Below are 27,555 nucleotides of genomic sequence, written 5' to 3' on the forward strand. Positions count from 1 at the left end.
GGAGCCCAGAGGGGTGCTGGTCTTCATTCCCCAGTGACTGAGTGACAGAGATCAGAGCAGAGCACGCATTTCCTAAGCCTCAGTCAGGAGCTCTGCTCTCTGCATTACAGTGCCACCAAACCACCAGGCACTTCACAGATGCTGGTTCTTCCAGATCACTCCACTGCTGAAGAGGATGAGTGATACTGTGAAGACGTGAGCTAAAAGTTACAAGGCAAGGACCTCAGAGCTGCTTTCACCTTATATATTCACTCTTAATATTTCCAGCAAAATAGACTTTTTTTCTTTCAAAATGGGCGTTCTCATTAAAAGAAAAGAACACTGGCTAGATACCTTCCAGATAAGTTGCTCTGGGAAACAGAAATACATGGATTCCAGACAGTAATAAATACGAAGGAATGGTGATTGCCTTGTTTTGGCAAACAAATTTTGTTTTTTTTACTATCTACCTTGCACATTTCACTGGTTAAATCTGCCAGTAAGGATCAATGGGGAGAGAAGTCCAGGATTCACAATTCTCAATTCACATGTGCCTTAAGTTTCCCTCACCTCTTCGGATCACTTGCAGGTTTATCATTAGACTGAAGGAAACATTTTTATATGGGCTTTAGTTATGGCTCACTTATACCTGACTCCTTTTATGCTGCTTTGCTCTCATGAGGAACCTCTGAAGTCGACCATTCCTGTCGAGGGAACATCACTGAGGTTTCATCAGCACTGCTGGGGAGAGAACTGAATTACAGATCTCTGCTACTTAAATGTGTACCAGAACACCCAGCCCTTCTTTGCTTCCAAGGGCACAGATGGGGAGGGGAAGAAAAAAAAAAAAAAGCAGTCCTGGGTTTCATGGCAACTTCCAACTTACCTGTGAAATACTGGGAGCATGAAGGTGGCTTATAACCATTTTAGCCACTCTGAAATGGTGACTGAGGAAGAACACAAAGTGTGACTGAGAGTCACTGTCATTCAGTACTTGCAGTTCTTTTCAGTACGTGCAATCGGGGTCTCTGGAGAGGGGGTAAGCACTACATCTCCCAGGATGTTCCAATACAAATGGGTTCCCACCACGTCTGAAATCAAGCTGTGCATTTCTTGGTATCACATTTTAAAATGAGTGTGTGATAGCAGTGTTAGCTGCACTACGTAGAGATAGTGGCACTGTTCTCAATTTACTATCCCAGCGTGTACATAGATATACTTACACACACATCTATCTGCTTTTCTTGTTCAGTGGAAGAGACCCAGAGATGCCACGCAGAATCACTGTTTGCCTACTTGCATGCAGGTGAGAGAAGAGCAAATTGAGAAATGTGGTTGGATTTTGTGAACCTAACTCATGTAGTCGTACCAGCCAAAAATAAGTGGAAGGATTATACCAACGTTTTCCTTGGGCTTGAATACTGGCAGTGATTCTCATTCTCTTTTCTAAGCATGACAGGAGATCTGGTATTTGCTTCTCTTCAGTTGACACTATTTTAAGCCATGCTCATATATCAAGTGTTTTATATGAATGGTATATAAAATAAATACATACTGTGACTCAGTTACATCATCGAATCAAAACTCACGTAAATAACTGTGGGGAGAGCTGTGGAGTCATTGGCCATAGGAAAGGATCTAAAAATACTGTACGTATGTCAGAACAGCCGGAAGCAGGGATGGATGTGTCTGATGTGCCCTGGTAGCACACGGTGAGCAGGGGCTGTTCCTTGGTGGGCAGTGGTGTGTTGGTGAATGCTGGCACTTACAGTCACTGGGGAGAGAAAACCAGCCAGGTGTCCCAGCTCGGTTTAGCTGCTTGTCTTTGAGCAGCCCAAGGTGGCACAGGGGGTAAGGAGATCCCCTCCTGAGGTGTCTCAAGTAGCATAAATATGCAGCATGCAGTGATTCACACGCCACAAGAATGAGGAAGCTTGCCCAGAAACACAGCAGATGGTGGGGAAAGCAGCACGAGGGCGATGCACGTTGATGTGAGCTCCTATAGTTGATCCTGTATGCGAGCAGCTGAGTGGATCTGAGTGCCTCACTTCTGCACTTGCAGGCCGTTGCTATGGCATTTACATCTTTCCTTTCAAGAAATACATGGAAATGAAACCATCAGTTCTTCAATAGGAGGGCTTTGTGTAGGATAAGGGTTGAGTTTTCATGCCAAATGGGGTCAGTATCCTGGCTTTTTATTTTTGATCCCGTGTTTCTCTGTCACTGGATCGCCAACATGCTTCTTGCTAATTGAAAATATCCGTATGCACCAAATTTCACGCAGCACTGGTGATGCTTCATTGCATCAACATCTGTATAATTAGTAATGGGGTGTACAGGAAACATAAAATGGTGCTTTATGTACACAAACAGATCATCATGCATCAGTTTTAACAGCTTGCAGTACTGCTACCTCATGCTTCATCTAATTGATGTGGGTAGGAACTGGCAGTTAGTGGGTCCTGGCTGACTGCTCCCAGCATTGTGGTGGACCGTAAATCTTCGAGGGTGTCATCAAGACAAAACCTTAACTACAGTCCCAGTAACGTAGGGGCTTAGATTTAATACAGCACTTCAGATTGGTGAAGCTAATAGTTTGAAAATGCTATCATTTAAAGGTGAGATTAGGTGTTTTCTGCCTCTGGAGAGGCTTGGCACCACTAGACAGTGAAACTCCCGTGGTTCATTTTGTTTTGCTTCTCCAGAGCATGGCTGGCAGGTCTGCTGGGGACATTTTATCAAAAGCCAAAACTTTCTGCTGAAATTTCAATTTTAGATAACGTGATCCCACTTATAATAAGGGTCACAACATCGGCTGGGATCTGTCACACTTGTTAATGCCTCACTGAAACGTAGCTCTAACAGAGAGGTGCAGAACTCTGAGAGATAAAACCCCGAGGAATAAGAATGAAATATCTGCCTGAAGGATTTCATCGTGGAATCACAGATTTGCTCAGGTTGGAAAAGACCTTCAAGATCATAAAGTCCAACCATACTGCCCTAACTAACAGCCCTCCACTGACTCATGGCCCCGAGCACCACATCCAAACGGACTTTAAACACACTCCAGGATGGTGACTCTCATGTGAAGAACGTTTTTTCCCGCTTAAAGCGCTCACACAGAATGAAGGAAGGAGTCTCGTGCTGCAGACCTGCCAGCTAAAACTTTTGGATTCGTGGAGCAGGCTTCCTGGAAAAAGATGTACAAGCCCAGACTGCTGTAGATCGTTTATATATATATATCTATATATACATGCACAGCTTTTTTACAATCTTATTGAGTTCAAATTCCTATGAACTTCATGCCAGTTTTCTTCTATAGGCGCCTGCCCTGGCTCATACACAGAGTTATATGTTTTGTCTGTGCTTTTAAGAGCAGCTTTGGGTTTCACCAGTGCGCTTTGTTACAGGAGCCCAGATCCTCTGCACGGTGCTGCTGATCAAACCTGGTGCCTGGAGCCATCAACTTGCAAGGATCCTCCGAAAGCTCGACCTAGAAAAATTCACTGTGGTTGGGATGAAACACGTACACCTGGAGCCAGGCATCGCCTTAGGACTCCTTTCTTCTGAAGCAAAGCGGGTTTGTTAAGAACCTGGCCGTTCTGTGGCTATGTTTAGGGTTAGAATGGGAAAATGTGTTTGTTACTGAGTAACCCATTCCTGAAAGAGCAAAAACTCCCATCCGGGATTTAGTGGTTATTGTTAGAAGTGAGCTATATAGAACGATCAGATCTGTACAATACCAGGCACAAAGCAAGCTGACGTGCTGACACTTTCTTTTATCGTTTGCCATAAAGAAACAGACCTGGTTTCTCTAAAACAAAAGTTCAGAGGATCTGGGTGCTGCAGACCTCCCAGGAACATTAAATTGCTCATTTGTAGTGCTCACTCTTAACTGCAGAACAGGAGCCCCCTGTTTCTTCCCTGCAGTCAATCCAGGTAGAGCATCACTCTGAGTGTGCTGTGCTCTGCCCATGTGCCTCGTTTTCCTTCCATGTATTCAAACGTGGGAGCTGGGAAACCTTCTTTGTGCTGCCAGGGCATACGTACCTCTAGAGCCAGGTTACATTTTGGTGACATCACATCACATATGCAGTGGAGGCTCTGTTCCAGAAGCGTGTGTTCAAGAGCCTGTAAGAATGACCTGTAAATAGAGAAAATGGGGTTGCTGTTATTTCTGCTGTCTGATAGACAATGAGGAGGGTTTTAAACCTTGGGGTATTTAGGGGTTTGTCAGCTAAAAATAGATTTGTCTGCTCTTCTGCAGCATTAGGAATTCATTCATCGCCCAACTTGAAATATACTCATCTATTATCATCTCAGAATAAAGATATTGTGAAAGTCAGGAAATGGAAAGCTGAGCATTGCAGAGGAGTTAGATTTCTTTTCTTGAAAAAAAAAAAAAAAATCCTTGTTAGCTGATTGCTTTCCTGAAGACACTTAACCAATTAACTTTTATAGAAAGCAAGCCTTTATAATGGATATTGCCCTTGAGTTAAGTTGGGAGAGTTTAAAGCACACAGTGTAGAAATCACTAATAGTCTAGAAGAAGACTGGGAACATCTTCAGACAGTGCTCCAACCATCATCAGCAAAGATTATTACTTTCTGCATGATAGCACTGGAAGGGGGCAGAAGCATCTGGTTTTTAATTATTCACAGATCTCTGCTGAGGGTGGGACAGTGGCCATTAGAATCGCTGAGGAGGTACTTCCAGTAAGGTTTTTAATTGCACAACTAAACACAAAAATACTTAGTCCATCGTCTGAAACAAAAGGCATTGCACAAAAGCTAAATGTCAACCTCAGGGAGAAATGTAGACATACATAGGATATATTTGAAGAGAGGTTATTTCAGGAAAAAAAGTCTCTTGTTTTCAGAGTTCCCAAACTGATTGGAGTGGCTGTTGTGCATTGATTCAGTTTCCTTGAAGAGTTGGTGACCGAGTTTAAGAATTACAGAGTGTTGGGCTGTTGTCTATGGAAAAAAGCAGGGCTTGAAAGTGTGAAAATACTGATGATAGACTGCTTTTAGCAACGGGGAACGGATGGTAGGAAATGCTTTCTGTTATATGGGGGCTCCTCCTCATTTTTAGAACATACCCAAAGTCTTTCATCATACAGGCTGGAAAGGGCTGAGCTCCCAAGGTAAGCAGAGAGATGGCATCAGATTAGGGATTTATTCACCAGGAGCAATGCCTAGCATCTCCTTCCTCTTTCAAATGTATGACTTACCTGCACATTGACCCGTATCCTCAGCAACATGCTGTCAGACACCATTGTTTTTTCAACTGCAGTACTAGCACTTAGCTTCTAAGCAGCTTCTGGCCTTTGGCCTACAATAAATAATGGGCTGATGCTTTGCTTGCTGAGGTTATCCAATCACAGGAGATGCAGCTTTTTATCTGAAAGCTAATGATGATAATAATAAAAACAAAGGTCAGCTAAATAGAGCAGACGTTGCCTTCTCAGCTTTGACCATGACCCAAAAGCATTAAGACTGTGAGAAGCAACTGCACCAGAGGCAGTTCTGCCTATGGAGGTTTTCCTTTCTGCAATTATTCTGCAGATCCCAAATTGCAGACACTCACAGCTGTGGCTGCTAGCTAGAAAGTCTGATTCTGCAGCAGGACTGATCTGCTGCCCTTGGGTTACCTGCTCTGATTGCCTATAGCAAGTCCCCGGACTCAGTAACGTGATGGATTCCCTCCAGCCTTTGCTTTGCAAGTCTGACTCTGGAAGCAGAAGAACAGTTCTGCTGCTTTTTAATCCTGTTAGTCCTCCAGAGCCAGCACTCAGCTGGAAGTTCCTCTCTGTATGCATCAACAAAATTGCTCGCTGAATTCCAGGCAGCTGCACATGTGCCATCTCACTGCAGCTGCTCGGGTGCCGGTGCAGAGGTGGGATGTAAGCAAGCAGAGGCATGGTTTGCTGGCAGAGCCCTGCCCGGACCTGGGGGTGAAGTCACCTTGACTCACTGACACCATTCTAGCCATCAGAAACAACACCATCATTAACCCAAAGCCTGGTCATTTCCCAGGAAAAAGCTGAAAGAGGAAATATAGAGACAACAGAGTTTGTTACGTAAACTTAAAGCACTCTGCGTAGGGTCTGGGACAAAACAATTTGTTTGTTGCATTCTTTTTGACAGAAACCACCTCTGAACGTTGTCTTTTGCAGATGTGTGACATGGGGTTAGATGAACATTGAAACGCTGTCTCCAGAGCTTTGGGAAGTTTGCATGGAGACGTCATCAGTGTTCTGCATCTCCCAAGCAGAAGTCCTGATGACGTCTCAGAAAAGTGGATTATGTGCATATATTTTAAACTATCAAAATTTTCCAAGCCTAAAGGGCTTACTTAGCGTTACACAGAACTGAATTCATGTCACACGTTTGCAGTATGCTGTGACACGTGGATGTCTGAGCTCTAATCACAGCACAGCTCTGAAACTTCCCTCTGTGTTCCTCCAGCACAGCTGTCCCTGCTCTCCTTTGTCCTGTGTTCCTGTAGGCTGGGATCTCTCACAGATATCACAGATTGTATCAGACCTCTTATCTCACTAACCAGCTTAAGAATGGGGCATCTCAGATCATTTTGCATTTCCCAATACAGAGGAGAAGATTGGGATTGAGCCAATGATTTTTCCTGTATAGCCTACTTACAGAAAGGCAGTTTAGGGGGAATGTGAGTGAGAGAAGATTTGGGTCAAAGTCAGTGAATGGCTTCATAGGATAGAAAAACAAAAGATGCCTCAAAGTGTTTTATTTTCCTTTTTTTGAAAGAAAGGATGGGATTTTCTTTTGGAAATGTTTTATCTTGAGAATTGCCATTCTCTGGTGCTTTGAAAAGATTAAAAAAGAGAGGAATGAAAACCTTTGGGGAACTGAATGATGCGATTCAGCTGAATCAAGCAAGAGTTTTTCCTCCAGCTTTTAATTTCTTCAGAAATGGCTATAAAAGTAAAAAACCATAGCTTGGTTTAGCCAGCAAGCTGCAGATGCTGTTGTGTGTATGGACAGTGCTGCCTGAGATGCTCTGCATGCTGGCATTGCTGCACTTGGTCACTTGAAGGGCAGGGAGGCAGACCTGGGTGCTTCTGCCACCTCTTTAGGATGAAGGGCTCTGGAAGAGCCTACAGCTGCTGTGGATCTCACACTTAATGGAAACATCTGCAAAGAAGCTGGCTCTGCAAGGCTTTGTTTAATGAGAATAGCAGGGTCCTGGACTGCTTTGCTCCTTAGCCACTTTCTGCCCTGGGCTCTTGCGGTCTTTCTCAAGACTTCTCACTCATTAAGTCCATCTCTGGCCAACAAATCACTCTCTTGTCACTAGTGCAGTGAGTGCTAGTGGTTATTAACACTCATCCTGAATTAAAGATCTCAGGATCCTGCGACCTGCACAGCTATGTGAGGAATCTCTTTGCTCAGGGTGAACTGGCAATGTTTGTAAAAGAAAAAAATGGTAGAAAAATTTGTCACGGAGCACACATTACACCAGTGGGAAAGCCAGGAGTTGAGCTGCTTTCTTTCAGCTCCAGTCCAGTATCCTGTCCTGAGCATCCTTGTTTAAAGCTCACTATTTCAGTAGCACTGATCCCATCTGTGTATGAAATTCTGCCACCCAGACTCACAGCTCGGTGTGTATTGGGGTAGTGGGGGCACTCCTTTCATGAAACTGAAAAAGAAAAGTTCTGCTGCTTGTCTTCTCACATAAGCAGAAGAACTAAACGTGGTTCCTCATCCTAGAACATATATATGACCATGGTGATATTTCTATTGTCCATCACTTTCCTATCCGTATGTCACACTGAAGGTGCTGTGAAAAGGGCATCCCACAGACCAGTGGTTCAGCAGTGGGCACTGAACATCAGAGTGACAATTCATTTGTAGAGGGCAAGGACAAATGGCAGCTCCAGCTGTGGTATCTGTGTTCCAGGTGGGGAGAACAAGTCACAGCACAAGGCTTCTGTTCCTCTTAGAGACAGGATCTTGTTTCCTTTCTTACTGTGGGGATTTTTGGATATTACTGCAGAAGTTGTGACAGCTGCTATGGCTACAGGACAAGCTCAGTGCTGAACTTTTCTTCATTCCCTGCGTGCCCAGGGTGGGAACTGGGCCTCCCACTACCTGCTGATGGCACAGCAGGTACACGAGCTTGGTGACCACTGCATGTGCTCTGGAAGCTATGTGTGCAGTGGGCACCAGCATGAATGTTGCAAAGGGAAGAGAAAGCAAGGACTAACGTCAGGTCTGTTTGCATCAGAGGTGGTTTGAGCCAAAGGAGGGTTGGGATCCAGCACTCCTCTACTGCATTTATTGTAATCTGTTCCCTCTCTGCTATTTCTTTTCAGGATCCTGCTGTTCTAGAAGCTCACTGTACCTACCTTACCTCAGGCACTTCTCTTGTGCTGTGTCTTCAGAGACCAAATGCTGTGAAGAAGTTGATCGACGTTCTGGGGCCAGAGGACCCTAAAGTGGCCCAAGCACTAAATCCATGCTTCTGGAGGGCTCAGTATGGCATCAGCACTGTCCAAAATGGATTTTATGGTAGGTGTTTGTTTAAGAAAAGTCTGAAGGCTCAGATAAGCTAATGGTAAGAACATAATGTACTGTTACCCTCCTGCACTGTCAGCACAGATCCAGCCTTGGCAGGCAGCAGTGACCATTATTCCCTAGAAAGTTTTGATTGTTTTTTTGGTGGCTGACCTGAGTACGTCTCACGCTATGAACTATTCTCCCAGAAGAGATATCAAAAAGTTATCTTCTCAGAACAGCCCCAGATCTGTCTTCCATCAAACAGATTTCTTTTAATCTCTTCCCCGCGTGGTCATTTTGTGATTTTAGCTCGGTTATTTTGTACTTATCCCCAAGAACCCATCTGTCTCTATGCTTCTGACTCTTCCTGATAACTATATAACTCGCTAGCCATCTTTCACAGAGGGATAAAAGACTCCAGGATACCAAGTTCCTGAAACGTCTCAAAACATTATAATGGCTGGGTAGAGAGAGGTGATCAAAAATTACTCCCACTGAGGAGAGCAGGTAAGCTCAGCTGTTTTCCATTCTGAGAGGCTCTTGCCAGCTGGCACGTCAGCCAGTCGGCATCCTTAATGCTGAACCAGCCACGGTTCATCCACCAGCAGCGAGTGGAAGGAACTAGGATGTTGCCACGATTGGAATGGGAAACAGCTGAGAGTACAGGTGAAGGATGGGAGAATGAGAAGGACTGCTGAAGAGAGTGGGCTGTGGAGAACCAAGGGTATCATAATAGGGGATCTGGGCTGTTTTGATAAAGAAGAGGGAAGGATGCCATTCAAAAATTTATAAGGAATTAAGCATGATTAATTGACAGCTCATTAGTAGTTTGTTTTTCTCAATATTGTGCTGATTGTGCTGTATGTAGTTAAAGGAGTATAAAAATAATACAATCAATAATTTCCATAAAAACAGTTGAGCTAGCAGAGACTGTATGCTTTTGGTTTCCAAAAAAACTTTCCTGTCAAGATCCATTGGATTAATTGGTGCTTTCTATTGCATTCTGTACTGCACTTCTTTTTGTCCATTTTGCGGTCTTCCAAGGAGAAATAATGAAGTATCCACCACATGTAATTTTGGGAAGAGAATCAACTCCTTGATGTAGAATTACTTTTTGTCAGATACAATCATAATCTTTAGGACCAAGACTAAACCGAGAGAGATCTCCCACCACAATTACTCATAGGTTCTCATTTGTGGGAGTGACAGAAGGGCAGGGTCTTCCTACACAAGAGATGCTCAAGGCTTCTCAGCCAGTACTTTTCCACTATACCCCTGCTTCTTTTGCTCTTAAGATTAATGGATTGTCTTCCTGGGTTGCCTTGAGAATGAGAACTCATCAGTTATGGGTAATATATACCCCAACTTAATATACCCACGAAACACCTGGAGCTTCCCTAGCATAATTCTTTTAAAGATTAGTTTATATCAGCAAGGGAAGCTGAATCTCAGCCTCTCTTTCACTCGGAGGTTGCAGAGAGCTGTGTGTTAAGGAAGGCCTCAGATGTTTTCTGAGGGATTCCCTTCAGATCCCTGCTTCCTTCCAAGACTGGGCTAGGCACAGAACTGGGCTGGTTGGCTACCACCTGCCTGCCGAGACCAGATTGTGCATTAGCATCCCAGCTATGCGGATGGCTCACAAAGCCTTAATTGGTCACATTCAAGGAAAATGGTTGCAGCTGCAGCTTATGTACACAGCATCTCAACCTCATGAATCTGCTCCAGCTGCTATGCCAAGGAGGAGCCTGTCCTTAAGGACCCTTAGCGCCTCGCATCTCCTAGAGTTTGTCCTCCAAAAAGGAAGAAACATTTGTGTCCAAGTTAAGCAGGAAATGTCGTCAGTGCACAAGTGGTCACTGGGGGAGAGTGGAAGAGCTGCTTTCCTAGCAGGGAGTGCCATGTTTCTTTGGTTGTGCTCCAGCTGAGGAAGGTCTCTAGGCAGTGCCGTTGTGCTGAAGTGCAGCAAACTCTGTGTTTCCTCTGGCAGGGACCAGAGAAGTTCTGGTAGGATGAAGGCCAGCTTTGGTGATAACAGTCAAACCAAGTAAAGCAGTTCTAATATTCTGAGGCTCAGCTGTGGAGATAGCCCTGCGTTCCTTCCATCTCTCCGGTGCGTTATGAAATCACTGTGCAGTGCTTTTTCTCGAGCCCAAAGAGCATCTTATACAGTATTACACCTTGAGAAAAGTAAGAGTAAAATGTTGCTAAGAGTAGCATTGGGAACATTTGTGTCCCCTTTCTAATGGCACCAATGATTTAAACAGGGAAGGTTTGACACAGAGGTACATAAAGAACACAGCGTGACTTACACACCAGTGACATATACAATCTCAAGGCTGTAAACCACTGTGTTAAGCACTCTGGCTATGTGATACTTAGAATTATGGATGCCCCCACAGGGCTGAGTGCTCTAGGAGTTGTAAGGCACAATTTTTATTTTTTTTTAAATGGGTAGTTTGCAAAAGTGATAATATTTCAGAATGTATTTGCCTTTTGTGTATTTGTATCCCAGGAGTGTGGATCCATGCCAGCACACTGACAGTCTATCTGAACTCCAGTTATTTACAAATAGCTTTTCCTTCTCAAATGTTCTCGACTCACAAATCTCAAAACCTTCTGAGTCGTGGTTTCTAACACTGTAACTTTATGGGGAAATACTCAGCTGCTAAGCTGGAGGGACCCGTAAGTCACTGAGTTCAGTTAATCTATTTCTTCTCATTAGCATTCACCCAAATTTGGGTTGCTGTTAAAGAACTTCTCGGCTGGAAGTTTTCATACATTTTCTGCATACAGATACACAGATTGTATCTGTTTGCTCTTGTGCCAGTGCATGCACTTTAAGTAGTTTTTCCTTCTCTGACCTCTCCACCTCGATGTATTCCTTCTTAGCTTTGCGTTACGTTGGGTCAAACAAGCCGAGGCCTTTAGTTCTGACTCTTCAGATGATTCCCCACTCCTTCTCTGATCTTGGCATTCATTCTTTGTACCCCTTCCAGTCTCAATCTGCTTTTCAGGACTGCAGGTGAACGGTGCAATACAGTGCTGTCAGTAATGTCTCATATTAATCTTGTTTCTTTTGCTCTGTTGTACAGGAGTCACCAACATGGTAGGGGCTTACGTTATTCTTATCAAGTACAGCTGGTTTTAGTAACTCGTAGCTCCGTTCCACACGACTAGCCTGACATGATCCAAAAGCATGGGAAGAACAGGGGGTTACAGCTGGTGTTTACAGGCTCCTTAATGTGATTCCCTTGACTACGCTGTTAGGAAATAGAGGGAGCCTTATTTATGTGGAGGACAAGTTGAGTGATAATGGAGCAGAATCAAAATACCTAAAATGCAATGGAATTATTCTAAATATAATGGTTTTAAATGTTTGCTATTACTATACAGAACAACTGGCTTTTGAAGCAATTACTTCAGTAAGTTGCACGCCATCAATCTTTCAGGAGGACGAGTGTGAGTCCAGAGAATGTTTAATTCATGCCCTGAAAGAATCTTCTCATTGTATTTCTCTCTCAGGCTCCAAATCCTACCAAATATCTGTGCGGGATGTGAAGCTGTTTTTCCCAGAAGGTCTGTGCTGCGCCGAGAGTTGGACATTGCAGGAGGAAGAGGTAGGATTCTGCCCTTTTCTGAACAGTCTCCTGCTGTGTCAGAGCAATGGCTTTGGTCATGCTAGCCTTTGATTTCCTTCCTCTTACACTTTAGATAATGCTTTCTTGCTGCGTTTCACCAGCTGCCGAGATTTCCTTCTCCTCTGGATGTCCCTGCCACGATGTGCTAACTTTGTATTGACCCAGACAGTCTCAGAGGAAAAGTGCTTTTTCAGATACGTTTGTTCAGTGACCCGTGCTATAAATCCAGGAAGGCTCAGGGCTGCTGCTTTAGAAGCCAAGTTCCTACACTGAGCCAACATCGCTTTGGAAGCAGCTCGTGGGGAACAATACCAACATCATTGCATAGACATAGCTGACCCAGAGGCTGATTGTTACCAGCGTTCAGCAGTTGAGATGAAGTGAGACAGCTAATAAAAGATCTCACTGGCTGCTGAACGTATCCCAGTGAGTGCACATGCTCCTGGCACGGAGCACTGACCCATGGTGTGAGAAGGGTACTGGCCCACATACCCTGCCAACAGAAGGACCACGTCACAGCATTGTAAGACAGAGCTGTCTCAAATTGGACTCTCCTTGCTGTAAGTCACAGGCACAGTTTGCTGCTGGATGCCCACATCTTCCCCTGCCTGTTGAAGGCATAAAGCCTCAGATTCTTGCCTCCTGTATTGCTGGTAGTGCTGAGAAGCCTACCAGCACTTGCACAGCCAGCTCTGCTCATCTGGCCCTTCACACTGTGTGGGTGCTGGTCTCCGATGTGAACTACCCTAACTTGCCAATGGCTAAAATGCAACGATGAGTCTTTTCTTTTCAGCTAGTTTTGTACTAGCTAATCACTAGTTGACCACTCTGCTCGGCTTCTTCTCAAAATCAGAGAGTCTGAAGTGCTGAGTTTTGCCCAACAAAGGGATGGGATCAAGTAGCAGGTCCCCCTTTGAAGAATGTGAACGTCCTTCCTCTGTCACTCAGTCCAGAATATCAGGACTGCACTGTGCTGGGTGTGACAATTTGTTCCATGACAGAAGGGAGCTGCTACACACTACTTAGGCACTGGGTAAAGACGTTGTACTCTTGGGGTCCTTGAGCCTCTGGCCTTGAAGAGCTGGGAGTGGAGACCTTAGAAAGATGTCTGGATGCAAGAGCTTTAAAGGATAGCAAGATACCATACTTAGTTGAGTCCCAATAAGAAAGAATGCATGCAAAATGTTCTTTTATCTCCAGACAACCAGGTGTTTTCTAGGCCGGTAATTACAGGAGCACACAGCACCAACAAAACCTTCACAGCTTGCCTGAATCAATACTTGAGAAGTGCTATCCTTCCTGATTAGGTAACAGTGCTCACATGATTTGCCTCTCCCTCCCCTTCCCTTCCTTCCTGCAGATCTATAGCCTGAAATGTGACCCCGTAGTCAGTGTGGAAATCAACAAGCAGCGCAAAATCATAAAACGTGGAACAGGAGGGAAGCTCAATTTACTGGGCTCTGGGCAACCACGCGATCTTGGTAAGGAAATGCATAACTCTTGTTATGGATTGAGGCTGTTATTGATTAATTGGATGGCAAGACAAACCATCTGGTGGCAGCAAGATTTGGTATTGATGTCCTTTCAGAAGGGAGCGACAACTCTGAGCTACAAAGAAGAGCTCCAGTGGAGTCCAGCCAGTTAACTCTTTGCCTGCTGGGCCTTTCTGTCACCACTTCTTTTATGGGTTTAAACGTAGGGCTGATGAGAAGTGCTGATCTTGTCACCAGCAGAAGAAAAAGCACTGTCAGCACAGATAACATAAGCAACAGCTGAACTTTTACTCTGTGTTTCACCACAGCGGTTTGCACGTCCATTCAGAGCTCAGGAGAGACCGAGGCACCGTAGTGATGAGCGACAGGGAGACCTTTTGTTCTGGGTGTAGATAAGCAGCAGTTTGTGCGGGGTGTGCTTTTGGCAGTGTGGGCATCCATCTCTTGGGAACGGGTCTGAGGTCCCGTTGGGTTCCCACTAGCTGCGGGATGTCTGCCAGCTAAAAAGAACCTCCAGTTACTGCTGGTCTGAGTTTGTTTTCAAGTCAGAACTTAAGCAGCAGGCCTGCCAGTTCCCTCAGATGTTTGTAGTTTCTCTGGTTCTTTTCTGCTGATTGTACTTGATAGGTGTGAATACGATGCAGGCTGTGATGCTCTGCCTTTTATGCCAGGAGATGTAACTCTCATATTGATGCTTCGGTGCTGGGATCTTGTGGGCTGGTTCCAAGTCTTTACACCAAAGTGGTGACCAAGAGAAGTATGCTTGTGGTATTTACAGGGAGCAAAACTGTTTGGAATTGGGTCCTCTGACGGAGGAATTCTCAGTAGGTTCTTTCCATTGCCTTCTGTTGGCTTTGGGCTATGCCCTACGCATACTTCATGAGCCTGGCAAAAGTCACATGAGTAAGGCCCTATCTCCTCCTTTTCTTCTCTGCACACTAATACATCAGAGGTTGGCTGTGTGAAGGTTTCAGATTAAATTGTCGTCTGGGCTGAGGTCTGTCTTGCAACATTTCTGCCGTTCCCAGGCCGCTGTATGAGCCCTGAAACGAGAGTAATAATAACACCGCAGAGCTCGTTGTGGAAATAGCATGAATATTCTGCAGGTTCCGTATGGCTCAGGCAGGGAAGCAAATCTCAAAGTATGCGCCCTCAATTTCCTGCTTCGTGAGAATCTCTTTGCTTTGAAGATTTCTGAGCAGAGTGAAAAGGAAACCAGTGTACAGCCCTGATGTGTTTGTGTCTCAGAAAATGTTTTTCAAAGAGCTGCTGTCCTGGAAAAGCAAGCACACGTGATCCCTGGGCTGTCAGGCACAATACAGTGAGTGCTGCCAGCAAGCCAGACACATCCTTCACTTCGTGGCCTCCTCTTGGACGCTAGAGGTAGCTCTTGCACGCGAGGAAACGTCTCCTTTTGGCAAATAACGATCCCAAAGCCTAGCGGACAGACAGATTTATCGTGGGGAAAATATGAAGTGCATTAAATCTTATGTACGTTGCTGAGAATTACATTTTGGATTATGAAAGCAGCTGGATTAACAGATCTCTTTGCTTGGGAGAAAGCAAGTGGAATAGCATCTCCCGTAGCAAACCAGCAGCTGTCCTTGTCTGACTCCTGGAATGGGGTCACTACTGCTGCCTTGTGATCTCCAGACACACACAGGCACACAGCAGTTTGACAGTGTGGGATGAGCAGTCACATCTGCAAACGTCCCAAATGACATAATAATGCCAGAGTGCCTGTGATCTTCTGGTTGCACGTTTGTGGCAGGGAGGGTTAGCGGTGGAGGGGGGTCGATATAAAGCATCTGTTGTGTTTTCATCTTTTCCCATCAGATCGGCCAGTGCTCAGTAACCTCTGCCAAACCACTTGCCTCATCCTGCCGGCGATAATCCTCTGGAGTTCAGACCCACCTTATGTTGAACTGCTCGATCAGCTTATTGGCAAAGGTTTCACGGTGACTGGAGTACGCCTCACTGTGCTGGATGCACCACAGGCTCATTGCATCTCAAAGATACTGAGCAGAGCCAAGCGTGGTGTGGCAGCAAAGGTACGGAGTCTGCATTTACGCTTTGCTTCTTCCCCCAAAGAAGAGCCCTTTGATGCAGTGCTGTCCTAGCTCTGAGTAAACCAGCTTTAGCACAACACTGCAATCTGATCTCTTTTGCACTGGTAAGTGATTTGGGCAGTGTGCCTTGCCAGCTTCTCCCTACTTTGTGTTCCTATATCTCCATTAAGTCGCAGACACGTAAACTTGACATCGTGATGTGCAAACATAACCTTACTGTGACTGCTACATCCCTTTAGACATTTTCTTCCATTCACCTCACAGTGCACAGTTGCTGCTGTTATGTATGTTCTGCTGTTGTATCTTGTCTTGTTCTTCCAGATAAATACAGTTTCTATTTCCTTTTCTGTAATCACACTCCATTAATCCTCCTCTACAATGCTAAATAACCCTTCCACTTTTTGGAAGTGCTGCCCTGGAGTTCTGGGCAGAGATTTAACTTCATCTCTCGTTCCGCTGGTGATGACAACTCGCACTGCAGTCCAGCGTGGGGTTTAAGCAAGTGCTCACGGGGTGCAAGCACAAGGTCTGCTTCTGGGGTGAGCCAGTATTTTGCTTTACAGCAGTGCAGCATCGCCCCGGAGCTGTTTTTCTCTTTGTGCTTGGCATAGGATAAACCCACCATTCCAGGAACCTTGCTAGAGCAAAGCAGTAAGTGGGGATGTGCAAGAAAACATTGTCAGGAGCAGACAGTAATCAGCGGGGGGGAGCTACTTATACTGGCAGTAGCAATCAACAAAGGGCTGTCAGAGGCATGCAGCGGTTCCAGTGAAAAAATAAAAACACTTCTGTTTCCAGCCCGTCAGTACTTATGAGTGTCTTAGGTGCAACCTGTAATAAAGCAGGTAAGATCTTTTCAGGTTGCGATTTTTTTTAAACTGACAGCATCCCTTTGAAGTGCGTCTGTATGGAATAGCAATTACATCCAGCATCCAATTAGTCTGAGCACTACTTTCTTCCCCTGAGGTTCCCCCGAGGATGCCGTCCCTGTGCACATCTCTCTGGGAAGGACAAAGCCAAGGGGTGTGTGGGAAGGAGAAGGCAGCACGGCCCTGCTCCCCTGGCCACGCAAACACGTCCTCCTGTCAGAGGTGAATGACTGTGGGCAGAGCTGGCACGCATCCACAAGGGACTGGCACTGCTGAGCCAAAGGCAAACGTTTACAGCATTTGCTTTCCCTTGCCAGAAGGGCGATGGGCTCCTCCAAGTGATAAGTGTTTCTGCTGTGTTGTCTGCATTTTTGCAGTTTTGTCCACGTTCCTGCTTCCAGCAGAATTAGTGACTGAGTAAAACGCACCCAAGACCCGGCTTATTTTCACTCTGAGAGGAGAGAGCAGGAAGAATAGTATGCCATAGGAAGGGGTGAACCAACAGTTCAGACGTGATACTCCTTCAGCGTGAGCCTCTGCTGCTCTCCTTCCTCCCCTCACACAGCAGTTATCTCTGCTGTCGGCAGCTCATCAGTGAGGCTTACAGCCTTATCTAAGCAGAAAGCAAACCAAGGCTGTGCTCTTCTCTCCCTCAGTGCTCCCTCTTAATGGATGGTTTGTGCCTGCTGGTAGCAGCAGAGCGAGACAACGCGGTCATCGGCTTCGATTCCCTGCTGGACAGGTAAGTGAGGAACAATAGCACTTTAACAGCACTTTTTCACCACTGCCTCATTTCTCTACCAGAGGGCGTGTGATCCAAACCAGCACAGCTGACTGCTCTGTAATTCACTTGTGGTTTGGACTCCCACAGTGTTCGGTGCCGCTCAAAGGCAACGTGTTCCTGTGAAGGAAGGCACGTCACAGCCACGAGGGATGGTTGGACTCAGTGGTTTCAGTTATCTTTCCAGCCTTAATGATTCTATGATTCTTTTAAGCCACGTTGTTTCCAACGTATTGACATGTCAGAGTGTTCCTTAGGCTGAAGTCACGCTCAGGATGCTAACTAGTGAGTTGTATGCTTTGTTAAGGGCTCAGAGTGTCTGTAAGGCTTGGCAGCATGGTTCCAAAATACAGGGAATTCTCTGAGATAAGGGCTCACGTTGGGAGTAGACGAGAATCAATACAATTCCTAGGAGAAATATCTTAGCAGATTTTGTTTGCTATGAAGAAAAAAAAAAAAAGAAAAAAATTGCTTAAAATAAACGCCAGAGAGCAAAATCAGAAATCAGCCTCGTAAATAAATCACCAGAAACGCTGGATTTATGAGCCTGATAAAACAAACAGCACCCCTCTACAGGGACTGATTAGTGAAACAGGCTGATTATCAGGCCAATTAACCCACTGCCTCCCAGAGGGAAAGTTTCCATGCACAGGGGGTGGTATTTAGGAAAGAAGAGAGCTGTCAGGAGCCCCAGAGATCACTGAGGAGGTTCTAGGAGAGGGCTGTCAGTGGGGCCAGGAGCCAGCACAGCATCCCCCACCTCTTTGTTTTGCTGTCAGAGTCTGGGTACGACCTGCAGCACAGCGCTTCTGCCTCCCGTAGGTTTACCTTGGCCTGTTGTTGTGTGCATGCATCCTGGAGGCACTCCCACAGGGCAGGAGCTGCTCTGCCATCAGCCCTGCTGCCAGAACCTGCAACCATTTGAAACCAGTTCTACAAAAATAGTCTTTGTTCCGGACGGTGCTGGTGGAAGGGAGGGGCAGCGGGGTGTTGCACAGGGCTGGGAGGTGGAGAGGCACAGATCCTTGGCTGGATGAGCTCCAGCCAACAGTGCCCGTGCTCTGCCATTAGCCATCAGGTTGCTTAAAGTCAACTTTACAAATGTCTCTGCAAGCCAACCTGACTGAACCAGTGTCTCATAAGGACGCTTCATGCTAAGGCATCTTCACTGCCTAGTTTATAAACATTTCAGAGTAACATCTGAGGTTAATTGCACTTGTGCCTCCATCAGCAGGAGCCACGTGGCCTCTCCTGCACTGAATACATCACCACGTATCTGTATCACTGCTGTGGCCCAGGATCCCAGCACCTGCCTGGGCTCTGCTGCACTGCTGAAGCACTGCTGTGTGGGAGGTTATTTTCTGGCCCTGGGAACTGGTTCACAGCTGAGCCACATCACTTAGGCACTGCGCCATGGGGAGAGACACGGCCGTCCGTGGGGGTGTGATGGCAGAGGAGGGCTGTGATGAGAAGGAATCGGGTGCTGAAGGAACAAAGCAGGCTTGGCTAGTGCAGCTGCTTGTTCTGAGCCTGCTGGAGCTTTGCTGTGCCAGCTCTGTCTGTGGCGCGTGAGGAGGACATGAAGAGGACGCACCGTGCAGAGCGGTTCCCTTAAGGGCAGCTGCAGGCCCTCGTGACTGTGTGGTGGTGTTCAGCAGCAGCAGCACCCACTCTGTGCACTCTGTCCTTTCTCTGGGTGTCTGTGAAGGGATTCTTTCTGCACCAAAGTGCGGGAAGAACACAGGAGGGGACAACTTACGCAGGTGGGGGCTCAAAAGCAGTCTGTGAGCTTGGTTGACTGCAAAGAGCGGAGCCAGAGTGAGGTGTAGGAGGATGCCAAGGGCAGTTTGCAGGGCAGTGGGGTCAGGTGTTTGGGAGAGGTGAGGGGAAGGGAACCACAGCCTTGGAACAGTGGGACCAGGGCAGATCCTGGAGGAGGAAGTGACACAATCCTACTACAGACAAGGAAAACAGATGTGAGAGTTGCCTTTCTAGTTCTGCCAGCACTCAGTTGCCTAGGTCTCCATTAGAAAGCATTTGAATTTCCCCTGTCATAACTTGTTTTTAAAGCCAGATTTCCTAGCTGCAGGGTGGCAGAGGGAAGAATTTACAAGCAGGCTCAAAGCAACAACTTGGAGAAAGGCCCTGCTTGGTGTGCATGGCAAACCACATGTAGTCGCCTTAACAAGAGATGCTATTTTATAGTGACCACAGTAGAAATTACTCCTCTGTGGTTATCTGAGCTCTCATAAAGCACTTCCAGGTGCTGGTAAGATTGCTGGGACCCACCTGTGTTGTGTAGGGTCCCCAGGAATTCAGCTGGCTTGCGCTGTGCTGAGCTCCATCAGCAATGCTGGGCTGAAGCACACCCAAATCCTGGCTGCAGGGGAAGAAAATCAGAGTGCAGGCGATCAGAGCCAGCTCCAAGTGCAAAGGAACTTAGCTGGATGTTGCGCTGTCTGATGAAACGTTCTTACCAAGTGTTAATTGCTGTTAGCAGGGAGCGATGTTATCCCTATAGGAGGCTCATCTCTGGGAGGCTTTGGAGGGAAAGGAGGTTTAGAAATCAAAAGAGGAACGTGCAGGATGTGAAACCCTGGGGCTGATGGAAATCACTGGAGGGAAAACTGTTGCTGAGTGCAGTAGCTGGGTGTGGGGGCAGGGAGCTGGCAGTACTTCCAGGGGCTGAAGGCTCTGCCCGTGCATGGGCTTGGCTAAGAAAGCAATGTTGAGCTTTGTGTCTTGCCTTGAGATGTCTCTAATATGTCTTGTGGTCAACTCGTGTGATTTAAGGGGGACCAAAGCACAAGGTGAGCAGTGCAGTCCGCCCTGCTGTGAGGGGCAGCACGGGAAGCCTTCAGTGCCTGGGAAAACACATCGGTGGTCTTTGGTGAGAAAAAGGCCCTTGCACAGACCTGGCATATCTGGATGTGTGTGTATTCCCACTGCCCCACAAACCCCATTATGCAACGGGTCATTACTGTTTGTTTGGAGGCTTATATTTTAAGAATCCAAATCCATTTATACAAAGCTTTGTAAAACCCAGGGTTTAGCTGTGTAAAGAAGTTCAGTAACAGATGCACACGGCCAGAGCTGCTGGCACTGAGCGTAGCCCTGCCTAAAGCTGGGTCATCAGCAGTTTCAACAGCTTAGATGGCAAAATAACTCTGCCTTCCCTTTGTCTTTACCCCCAGCGTGCGTTGGCAGAAGCAGTCGGTGCTGGACATGGCGCAGCATCTCCTCTATCCTCAAAATGAGAAACAGGCAAGTAGAGATGGTTATGGAATAGATGGACCTTTTGTGTCCCTGTGGTGAATGAAGCTTATCCAGAGGGGTTGGATTTTAAAAGAAAATGTCAGTTGGGTTGTGTGCCTCTGGAGGAGCAGCCCAGCTGGCAGCGGGGCAGAGCTCAGACTGAGCCGTTCTGGGGCAGTGCAGGCTACAGGGCTGCAGGAAGCACAGCAGTGAGCCCTGGTTCTCTTCAAAGGACCCCTTTGCTCCCACAGTTTGGAAATCACAGAGCCAGATCTGTGCACCTGGGAATGGCTGTACCTCAAAAGATGTCCCTAGAAACTGTGTTTGATCCTCTGATCTCTTGCTAACGAGTTTATGAAATGTCAGCCAGGCTTTCCAGGTTACAGCTAATGAGCAACACCGTGATGTCAGGCAAAGTTCAGAGGGTTAAGTGAACACATTGCAGATCCTCACGATTTGAGTGGTGTTCACTGGTGGAGCCACGCCATGGGAGAGAAAAGGAACTTCATACTGACTCCCAGCGTGATCTGGGAATGGGAAATAGGAGGAGAATGCAGGTTTCCAGACGGAGACTGTGTCAGTGTTGACAGCTGTACCTGGGCAGAGCTTCTCCCTGCGTGCAGCTCGGGATGGGGCCGTGGGGTGGGACCTACCAGCATTAGAGGGGCAGAAGAGAGGAGGTAACACCCCAAGGAGGAATCACAGAGCTGTAGAACAGCTTGGGGTGGGAAGGGGTCTGCAGGGAGTTTCTTTGCAACGCGCAAAATTCACAGCTCTCCTCTTCCTTCTTTTCCTTCTTGTCTCCTCAGGCTGAAGAGCTGCTCTGTTGTCTTTTTGACTCCCTGACATCTGACAGCACCTGCCGCATTGAATCCCAGAGCTGCTAGCTGCTGGTCACAGCCCCCTGGTAGCCCGTGAGCCAGTGATATTGCAGGGGGTGTCTGTGCAGGTGGGCACAAAGCTGCTTCCAGCCTCCGGGAGCACCAGCACTTGTTTGTCATTATAATAAATTCTGAAGCATCCTGTTAGATGAATGAGCGTGGTGAAGGATCAGTGCCCAGGAATAAATCCTCCTGAACTGTAGCATGATTTCTAATGGGATGCATTCATGATCTGCTTGTGTTCGTGGAGGATTCATCGGATTGGGTTAAAAATCAGGAGGTAAGCATAGGGGCAGAGGTTCTCTGCTGTCTCACTCTCGAGCATATCGAGACTCCGTGTTCTGATGCTACCGTAGCCTTTGAACTGAAGACAGAACCCCAGTAAATGGCATGCAGATAGAAGGAGGGAGGTTGGCTCCCCTGGGAGCTGAGCATGGAAGGAGGCTGGAAGCTGGGCAGCCCAGCATTCACGTGTCCCTACTCCCTGGCCCTGCTGCCAGCCGTGTGCCCACCCAGCTGCCCGGGCTGCCTGCTGGGGCCTTGCATCCCCTGGAGAGAAGCTGTGGGGTCTGTGTGCCAGCTGTCCCCATCCCTCGGGGTCCCAGAGCCGGCGTGACCCAAGGCCTGTGCAGCTCCTGCAGCTCAGTAAGTAGGTCATCTTGCACTCCAGCGCGCTTCTGTCGTGCCTGCGAGCCACACACGGCTTTGAAACAAATGAGAAATAAGAGGCTGCTGAGGTGAACCCCATCTGCAAACACAGTGGGAGCTGTGCCTCAGTTTCCCAGTCGTGAAACTGCCCCAAGCCTCGGGCACCACAACAGAAATGGGGCAGCACCGGGTGCTTTGGGAGCATCCTCAGTCCTTATTTTAATGCCCAGCTAATTAGTCTTGGCATGATGAACCAGCCCTCCGTGCACAGAGCAGGGAAAACATCATCCTCGATATTTCCAAAATGCTGGCATCCCATAATGAGCTCAGCAGCCCTCTGCTCTCTGGAGAGCTGCAGGGCCCGATCCTGGTGCCACAAACAGCTGCAGCTCAGCCGTCCTTCCTGCAAAAACTGCCCCAGGGCCACCAGGATCTGCTCCTCGGAGCTGAGGAGCGAATGAAGGATGGCTGGAATGAGGAGAAAGGCAGATCCGATTGGAGACTGCCAGCTTTGCAGCTGGCTCCTACTTGCAAACAATCCATTTAGCTTATGAAAGCAAGGAATTGAGTACAAAACCCCCTAGATTGTTTGCTTCCTAGAGAAAGAAAAGAAAAGAAATGGAATTTAGATTAAAAATTATGCAGAATAGCATTAATTCCCCACCCTCCCGTGCCTCTCCTCTAGCTGGAAAACCAGAGCTCATCAGAATTTGGTATTGTTCTGCTGCCAGCATGGAGCTGCCTCAATGGAGGAGATAACATAGAGGAGGTGGCACTCGGTGTTAACTCCTTCTGGCCCTGCAGGGCCGTGTCCCCTCCCCACCCTGCACTGGGTGGGGGGAAGCAGAGCTCTCATCTTGTCTCCTTCCATCCTATATACTCCTACGAAGCTGATGTCCCCGTGCACCAGGCCTGGTTTGTGGCTTTAGGTGATGCTCCACGTCATCATATGTGAAGAACTCAAAATTAATGAGCAACCGGAGTGCAATGCTCAGATGTTCCACTTTCACGTCCCCTCTCCACCCCAACTCAGCTGAATGAAGCAGCTCTGCCAGCAGGTGCCACCTGGCATTGAAACACTGAATGTGTGGATTTGATCTGGGCTGGAATGATGTTGGTTGGTTTTTTTTTAATATTTACATTATTCACCCCCCAGAAAGCAGTTCCTGCCCCAGGCCTGTGCAGCACCAGGGCTGAATCCCAACCCCTCCCAGAGCTCCAAGGGTCCCGGTGCTCACGCAGAGCTCCCTGCCCAGCTCTGACCCTGCAGCACAGCTGTGCCATTGCTCTGCTGCTTGCAGCAGCATCTGCATGATTTTAGGTCATCCTTGCTGCCGATTTCACACTGCACTCCCAGCAGAGGTGAAGGAGCACACGCTGGCCCTGGAGGCACATGCTGGCCGTGGCATTGCCTTCACCTGCCGGCTACATCCATCCATCCGGGGGCACTGGAGGATGCAGGACTCCGCGGGGACGTGACACGGCACAGACCCGCTGCTCCCTGCAGCATCCTGGAGCTGCCACCTCCCCCACCGACCTGGGCTGAGGCCATGGGGCGGGCAGCAGCCCCTCTTCATCTCATCTCCCCATGGCATCGCTGCAGCAGGAGCTGCTGGTTAATTGGCACTTGGCAAATTCCCCGTGGACAGGGACTGGAGGAGCACAAAGGGCGATTTGTCTGCAGGGCTGCGAGCTTTGATAAAGCAGAGCTGGGGATGACTCAGATGTGGGTAATTAAAGCAGTTGAGGCTCTGGTAGAGATATCGGCTCTGAGCTCCTTCAGCTGCCGGAACTGGGGCACACGGAGCCCAGTGCTGGCATGGTCACGAGCCAATGGCACCGCTGCTCCCTGACCCTGTGCTGCTCCGTGTGCTGCTGCTCCGGGCTGAGCTGCTGTACTTGGCGGACTTCACTGGGTCGGCAGCAGGAAGTGCAGGCCCTCCATCCTTCCTCCATCCTGGCCGTGCAGCGATGCTCGTCCTCCAGAGCCCATCAACCACCACCTCGCTATGTTGAAGCCTGTCTGGATGTGAGGCACAGCCCAGAGCTGCTCGGGCTGCTCAGCCCATGGACCCAACCTGGCCTCGTCTCTCCCATCCCTGCCTTGTGCCCAGCATGGCACTGCTGCACCCTGCTCTGTGCTCCTGGGAAAGGCTCCTCCGGAGCCCCACAGGTTGTGGCACAGCCGGGCCAGTCCCACAGAGCTGTGGGAGCTGCACCTCTCCAGGCTGGAGGAGCTGGAGGGAGGGAATGCAGGAACACAGCTTACTGTTACCCAGCATGGAGAGCAGGGTGGCCGGAGGTGCAAGGCTGGAGGATGAGGTGATGGATGCTTCAGCGAGGGGAGTGCTGACAGGCAACAGGAAAAAGCTCTGTGTGAGGAGGTGCAGCCCCAGGAGAGAGACCTGAGATGTGTGTGTATGTGAGCACCCATCCCTGGAGGTGTTCGGTGCTGCAGTGCCTGCTCTGCCCCAGGGCAGCATCCATCCCTGCTCCGTTCCCTTCTCCCTGACTGGAGCTCCACCTGTCCGTCTGTCTGCCTGTCCATCCATCTGTCCATCCATCCACCTGTCTGACATCCGTCCCATCCTCCAGCAGGAGCTGCCTCCTCCAGCACGGGCTCTGCTCTCCCTCAGAGCTGCTCTCCCCCCTCAGCACTCAGCCCTGGGATCCGGGTGGGCACAGAGGAGCCCCTGCCAGCAAAGAGAGGCAGTGCTGCCCGTGCCCCAGGCTTTGGCAGTGAGGTGTGGGGCATGAGGGTGACCCAAACGCTTGCACCCGTGCTGGGCTGGGGGTAGCATTTGGAAGCTGAGCAGAGAGGCTGTGCAGCCCTCCCACCTCACCTGTGAGTTTTTCTGCCAAAGTTTCTTTCCAGCGCGGTACCTCCAGGGCTGCAAACAATTAACATCCACCTTCAGCATGCTCTAGAAGTGTTCTGGATGTCTGTAAGCCCCCGAGGTGTTACAGATGGTGTAGGAGCCGGGCCCACCAGCACCTCATTCACTGTTTATTAAAGCCTCTATTCATCTTCCAGACGAGGCCTTTATGAAGGAGCAGCAGCTCAGTGAGGAGCTCAGCTTCCCCTCATGCTGCAGCACCAGAGAGCCGGGGAGCGGTGCAGGCAGCCGGCATCTCCCATCCCATCCCCACAGCATCTCCATCCTGACCCCACAGCATCTCACAGTGTGTCCTCACAGTATCTCCCATATCTCCCATCCCATCCCCACAGCATCTCCATCCTGACCCCACAGCATCTCACAGTGTGTCCTCACAGTATCTCCCATATCTCCCATCCCATCCCCACAGCATCTCCATCCTGACCCCACAGCATCTCACAGTGTGTCCCCACAGCATCTCCCATATCTCCCATCCCATCCCCCTAACACCCCCCATCCCTTCCCATTACATCTCCCATCCCATCCCATCCCATCCTGCAGCATCTCCCATCCGTCTCGACGTCTCCCAGCTTCGCCAAGGCTGGGATGCAGCAGTTGCCATGGCAACCGGGGAGGCCGATGGAGCTGGAGCCCACAGTTGAGGTGTTTGGGCTGCAAGGGGGCTGTGCTGGAGGTGTTCCCTCATCCCCTCATGCCTGTCCTGGGCCTCGTTGCACCCTGAAACTTGTCAACCCCCCCCCCCCCCAAAAAAAGAGCCCAATGACAAAGCTCCAACTTTTTTTTTTCAGCCAAAGAATGTTAGTGAAAAAAAAATGTCGATTTTCTACTTTTTTTAGAGGAAAATTTTCAAAACTCATATAATTGCAGCCAGGTTAGGGGTGTCAGCAGCCTCCTGTGTGCCTCTGCCCTGCACCAAAATCCTCCTGAGCCCAAAGGGAGCACCAACAGTGCCTGGGGATGTTCACAGGGCTGCTTCCACTGGGCATGGAGATGGGATGGATGGGATGGGATGGGATGGGATGGGATGGGATGGGATGGGATGGGATGGGATGGGATGGGATGGGATGGGGTGGGAAGTTCAGCCTGCCACCAACTGAAACATCCTATGTTGGGGCTGGATTTTTCCCCACCTTGGGATGGGTTCTCACGCCCATTGCAGGCAGCTTGTCCCCGCAGGGCCCTGACAGCACCCAGCACAGCAGCCAAGAGTGCAGAGAGCAGCAGGGCCCTGAGGAAGGGCAGCCGGGGGACGCTCTGAGCAGCACAGCAGGGGCACCAGGCCTTGGCAGCACCCCGAGGCGGGGGGCTCAGATCTCCATGAGTCACATTTGCTCCCAACATTGCTATTTCTGGAAGCTCTGGCAGCTGCACGAAGCGCAGTGAGGAATCACTTCCCTGAGCTGCTGTGCATCCCCTGGCATCTCCACACCACTTCGGTGTCACCATGGCAGGGATGCATCAGCACAGTATTTGGTGGCGGCACAGTACTGCCTTGCAAAGGGCTGTTTGGGGTTGGTTGGCTGTGCTCTGAACGAGCGGCTCAGCCACGGCTGGGAGGCAGTCAGTGGATGCTGCACTTTGGGGGATGCCGTGCTTTGGGGACACCCCACTTTGGGGACACTGCTTTGGGGGATGCAGCGGTGCCAGGGCGCACAGCACAGCCCCAGGGAGGTCTGGGTCCCAGGGGGCTGGGGGTGATGGGGTGGCTGTGAGCGTCTGCGGGGCGATGGAGGTGCTGAGAAAACGAGATTGGAGGAGAGCAGAGCAGCACGTGGTGGAAGGGCTGAAATCAGCACAGCGAGTGAGGAGCACCTGAAGTCCGTGGGGTCGGGGAGGGGAATGGGCTGGGATAAATGGGCTGCTTCGCTCCCAGCTACCAGCAGTGCAGCTGAGCAGGTGGGCCGAGATGTCACAGCGCAGCTCGCCTCTCATCTGCACAGGGACGGGAGGCTCCTTCCAGCCACAGCCTGCTGACAGTGACATTGATTTCCCGGAGCTTTGGTGCGGCCAAATCTGTATTTTTAGCTGGATAAAAAAAAAAATAGTCATCACGTGGCTGAGAAATGCTTTCCCTGCCCTGATGTGAGAGGGTTGGAAGCAGCAGACGTTGGTGGATGTGCAGGGCTCGTGCCCACACCCTGTGTCCCCACAGTGAGTCCGTGTGCCCCAAAGCCCCAGCAGGCCCATCCGAGCATCCCTGCAGACATCCACCTCCTGGTTGGGTGCTGCCTTCATCCCTTCTTCCCTTCTTCCCTTCTCCACCACCTCCTCCTCCTCCTCCTCCTCCTCCTCTCCCCCACCCTGCTCTCATTTCCCCTAGAAGACTTTAATGAAATCTGCCCTTAATTAAATCCACATTCATTTGCATAATTAGCAGGAAATTGAAATTAGCCTGCCGACGTGGCTGGAATCCATGCTGCTGTGAGGAGGTGCCATCGGGGCATCGTCCCCACGACCCCACAGCCCTGCCCACCACTTCACTTCTCTCTACAAAAAAGTCTCCGCCACCAC

At 48.9% G+C, this 27,555-nt stretch overlaps 1 protein-coding gene across 12 annotated transcripts in view; it reads left to right on the forward strand.

The window, feature by feature from the left end:
- Nucleotides 1-21,652, forward strand: part of DNAAF8 (dynein axonemal assembly factor 8) — an 83,774-nt gene extending 62,122 nt beyond the window's left edge. For 11 of the 12 annotated variants that reach the window (XM_085237246.1, XM_085237251.1, XM_085237254.1 and 8 more), the window contains 9 exons: nt 1,232-1,285; nt 3,390-3,559; nt 8,330-8,525; nt 12,036-12,130; nt 13,512-13,632; nt 15,481-15,695; nt 17,239-17,324; nt 20,558-20,627; nt 21,428-21,652. In XM_085237246.1, coding sequence (XP_085093372.1) covers nt 1,232-1,285; nt 3,390-3,559; nt 8,330-8,525; nt 12,036-12,130; nt 13,512-13,632; nt 15,481-15,695; nt 17,239-17,324; nt 20,558-20,627; nt 21,428-21,505 — 1,085 coding nt within the window. In that variant the 3' untranslated portion in view covers nt 21,506-21,652. The remainder of the gene's footprint in view (nt 1-1,231; nt 1,286-3,389; nt 3,560-8,329; nt 8,526-12,035; nt 12,131-13,511; nt 13,633-15,480; nt 15,696-17,238; nt 17,325-20,557; nt 20,628-21,427) is intronic. The other variant, XM_085237250.1, reaches the window with a different exon arrangement.
- Nucleotides 21,653-27,555: the final 5,903 nt, after the last annotated feature.

This window comes from Meleagris gallopavo, chromosome 16, assembly GCF_905368555.1.
Source record: "Meleagris gallopavo chromosome 16, MGAL_WU_HG_1.1, whole genome shotgun sequence".
NCBI lineage: Eukaryota > Metazoa > Chordata > Aves > Galliformes > Phasianidae > Meleagris > Meleagris gallopavo.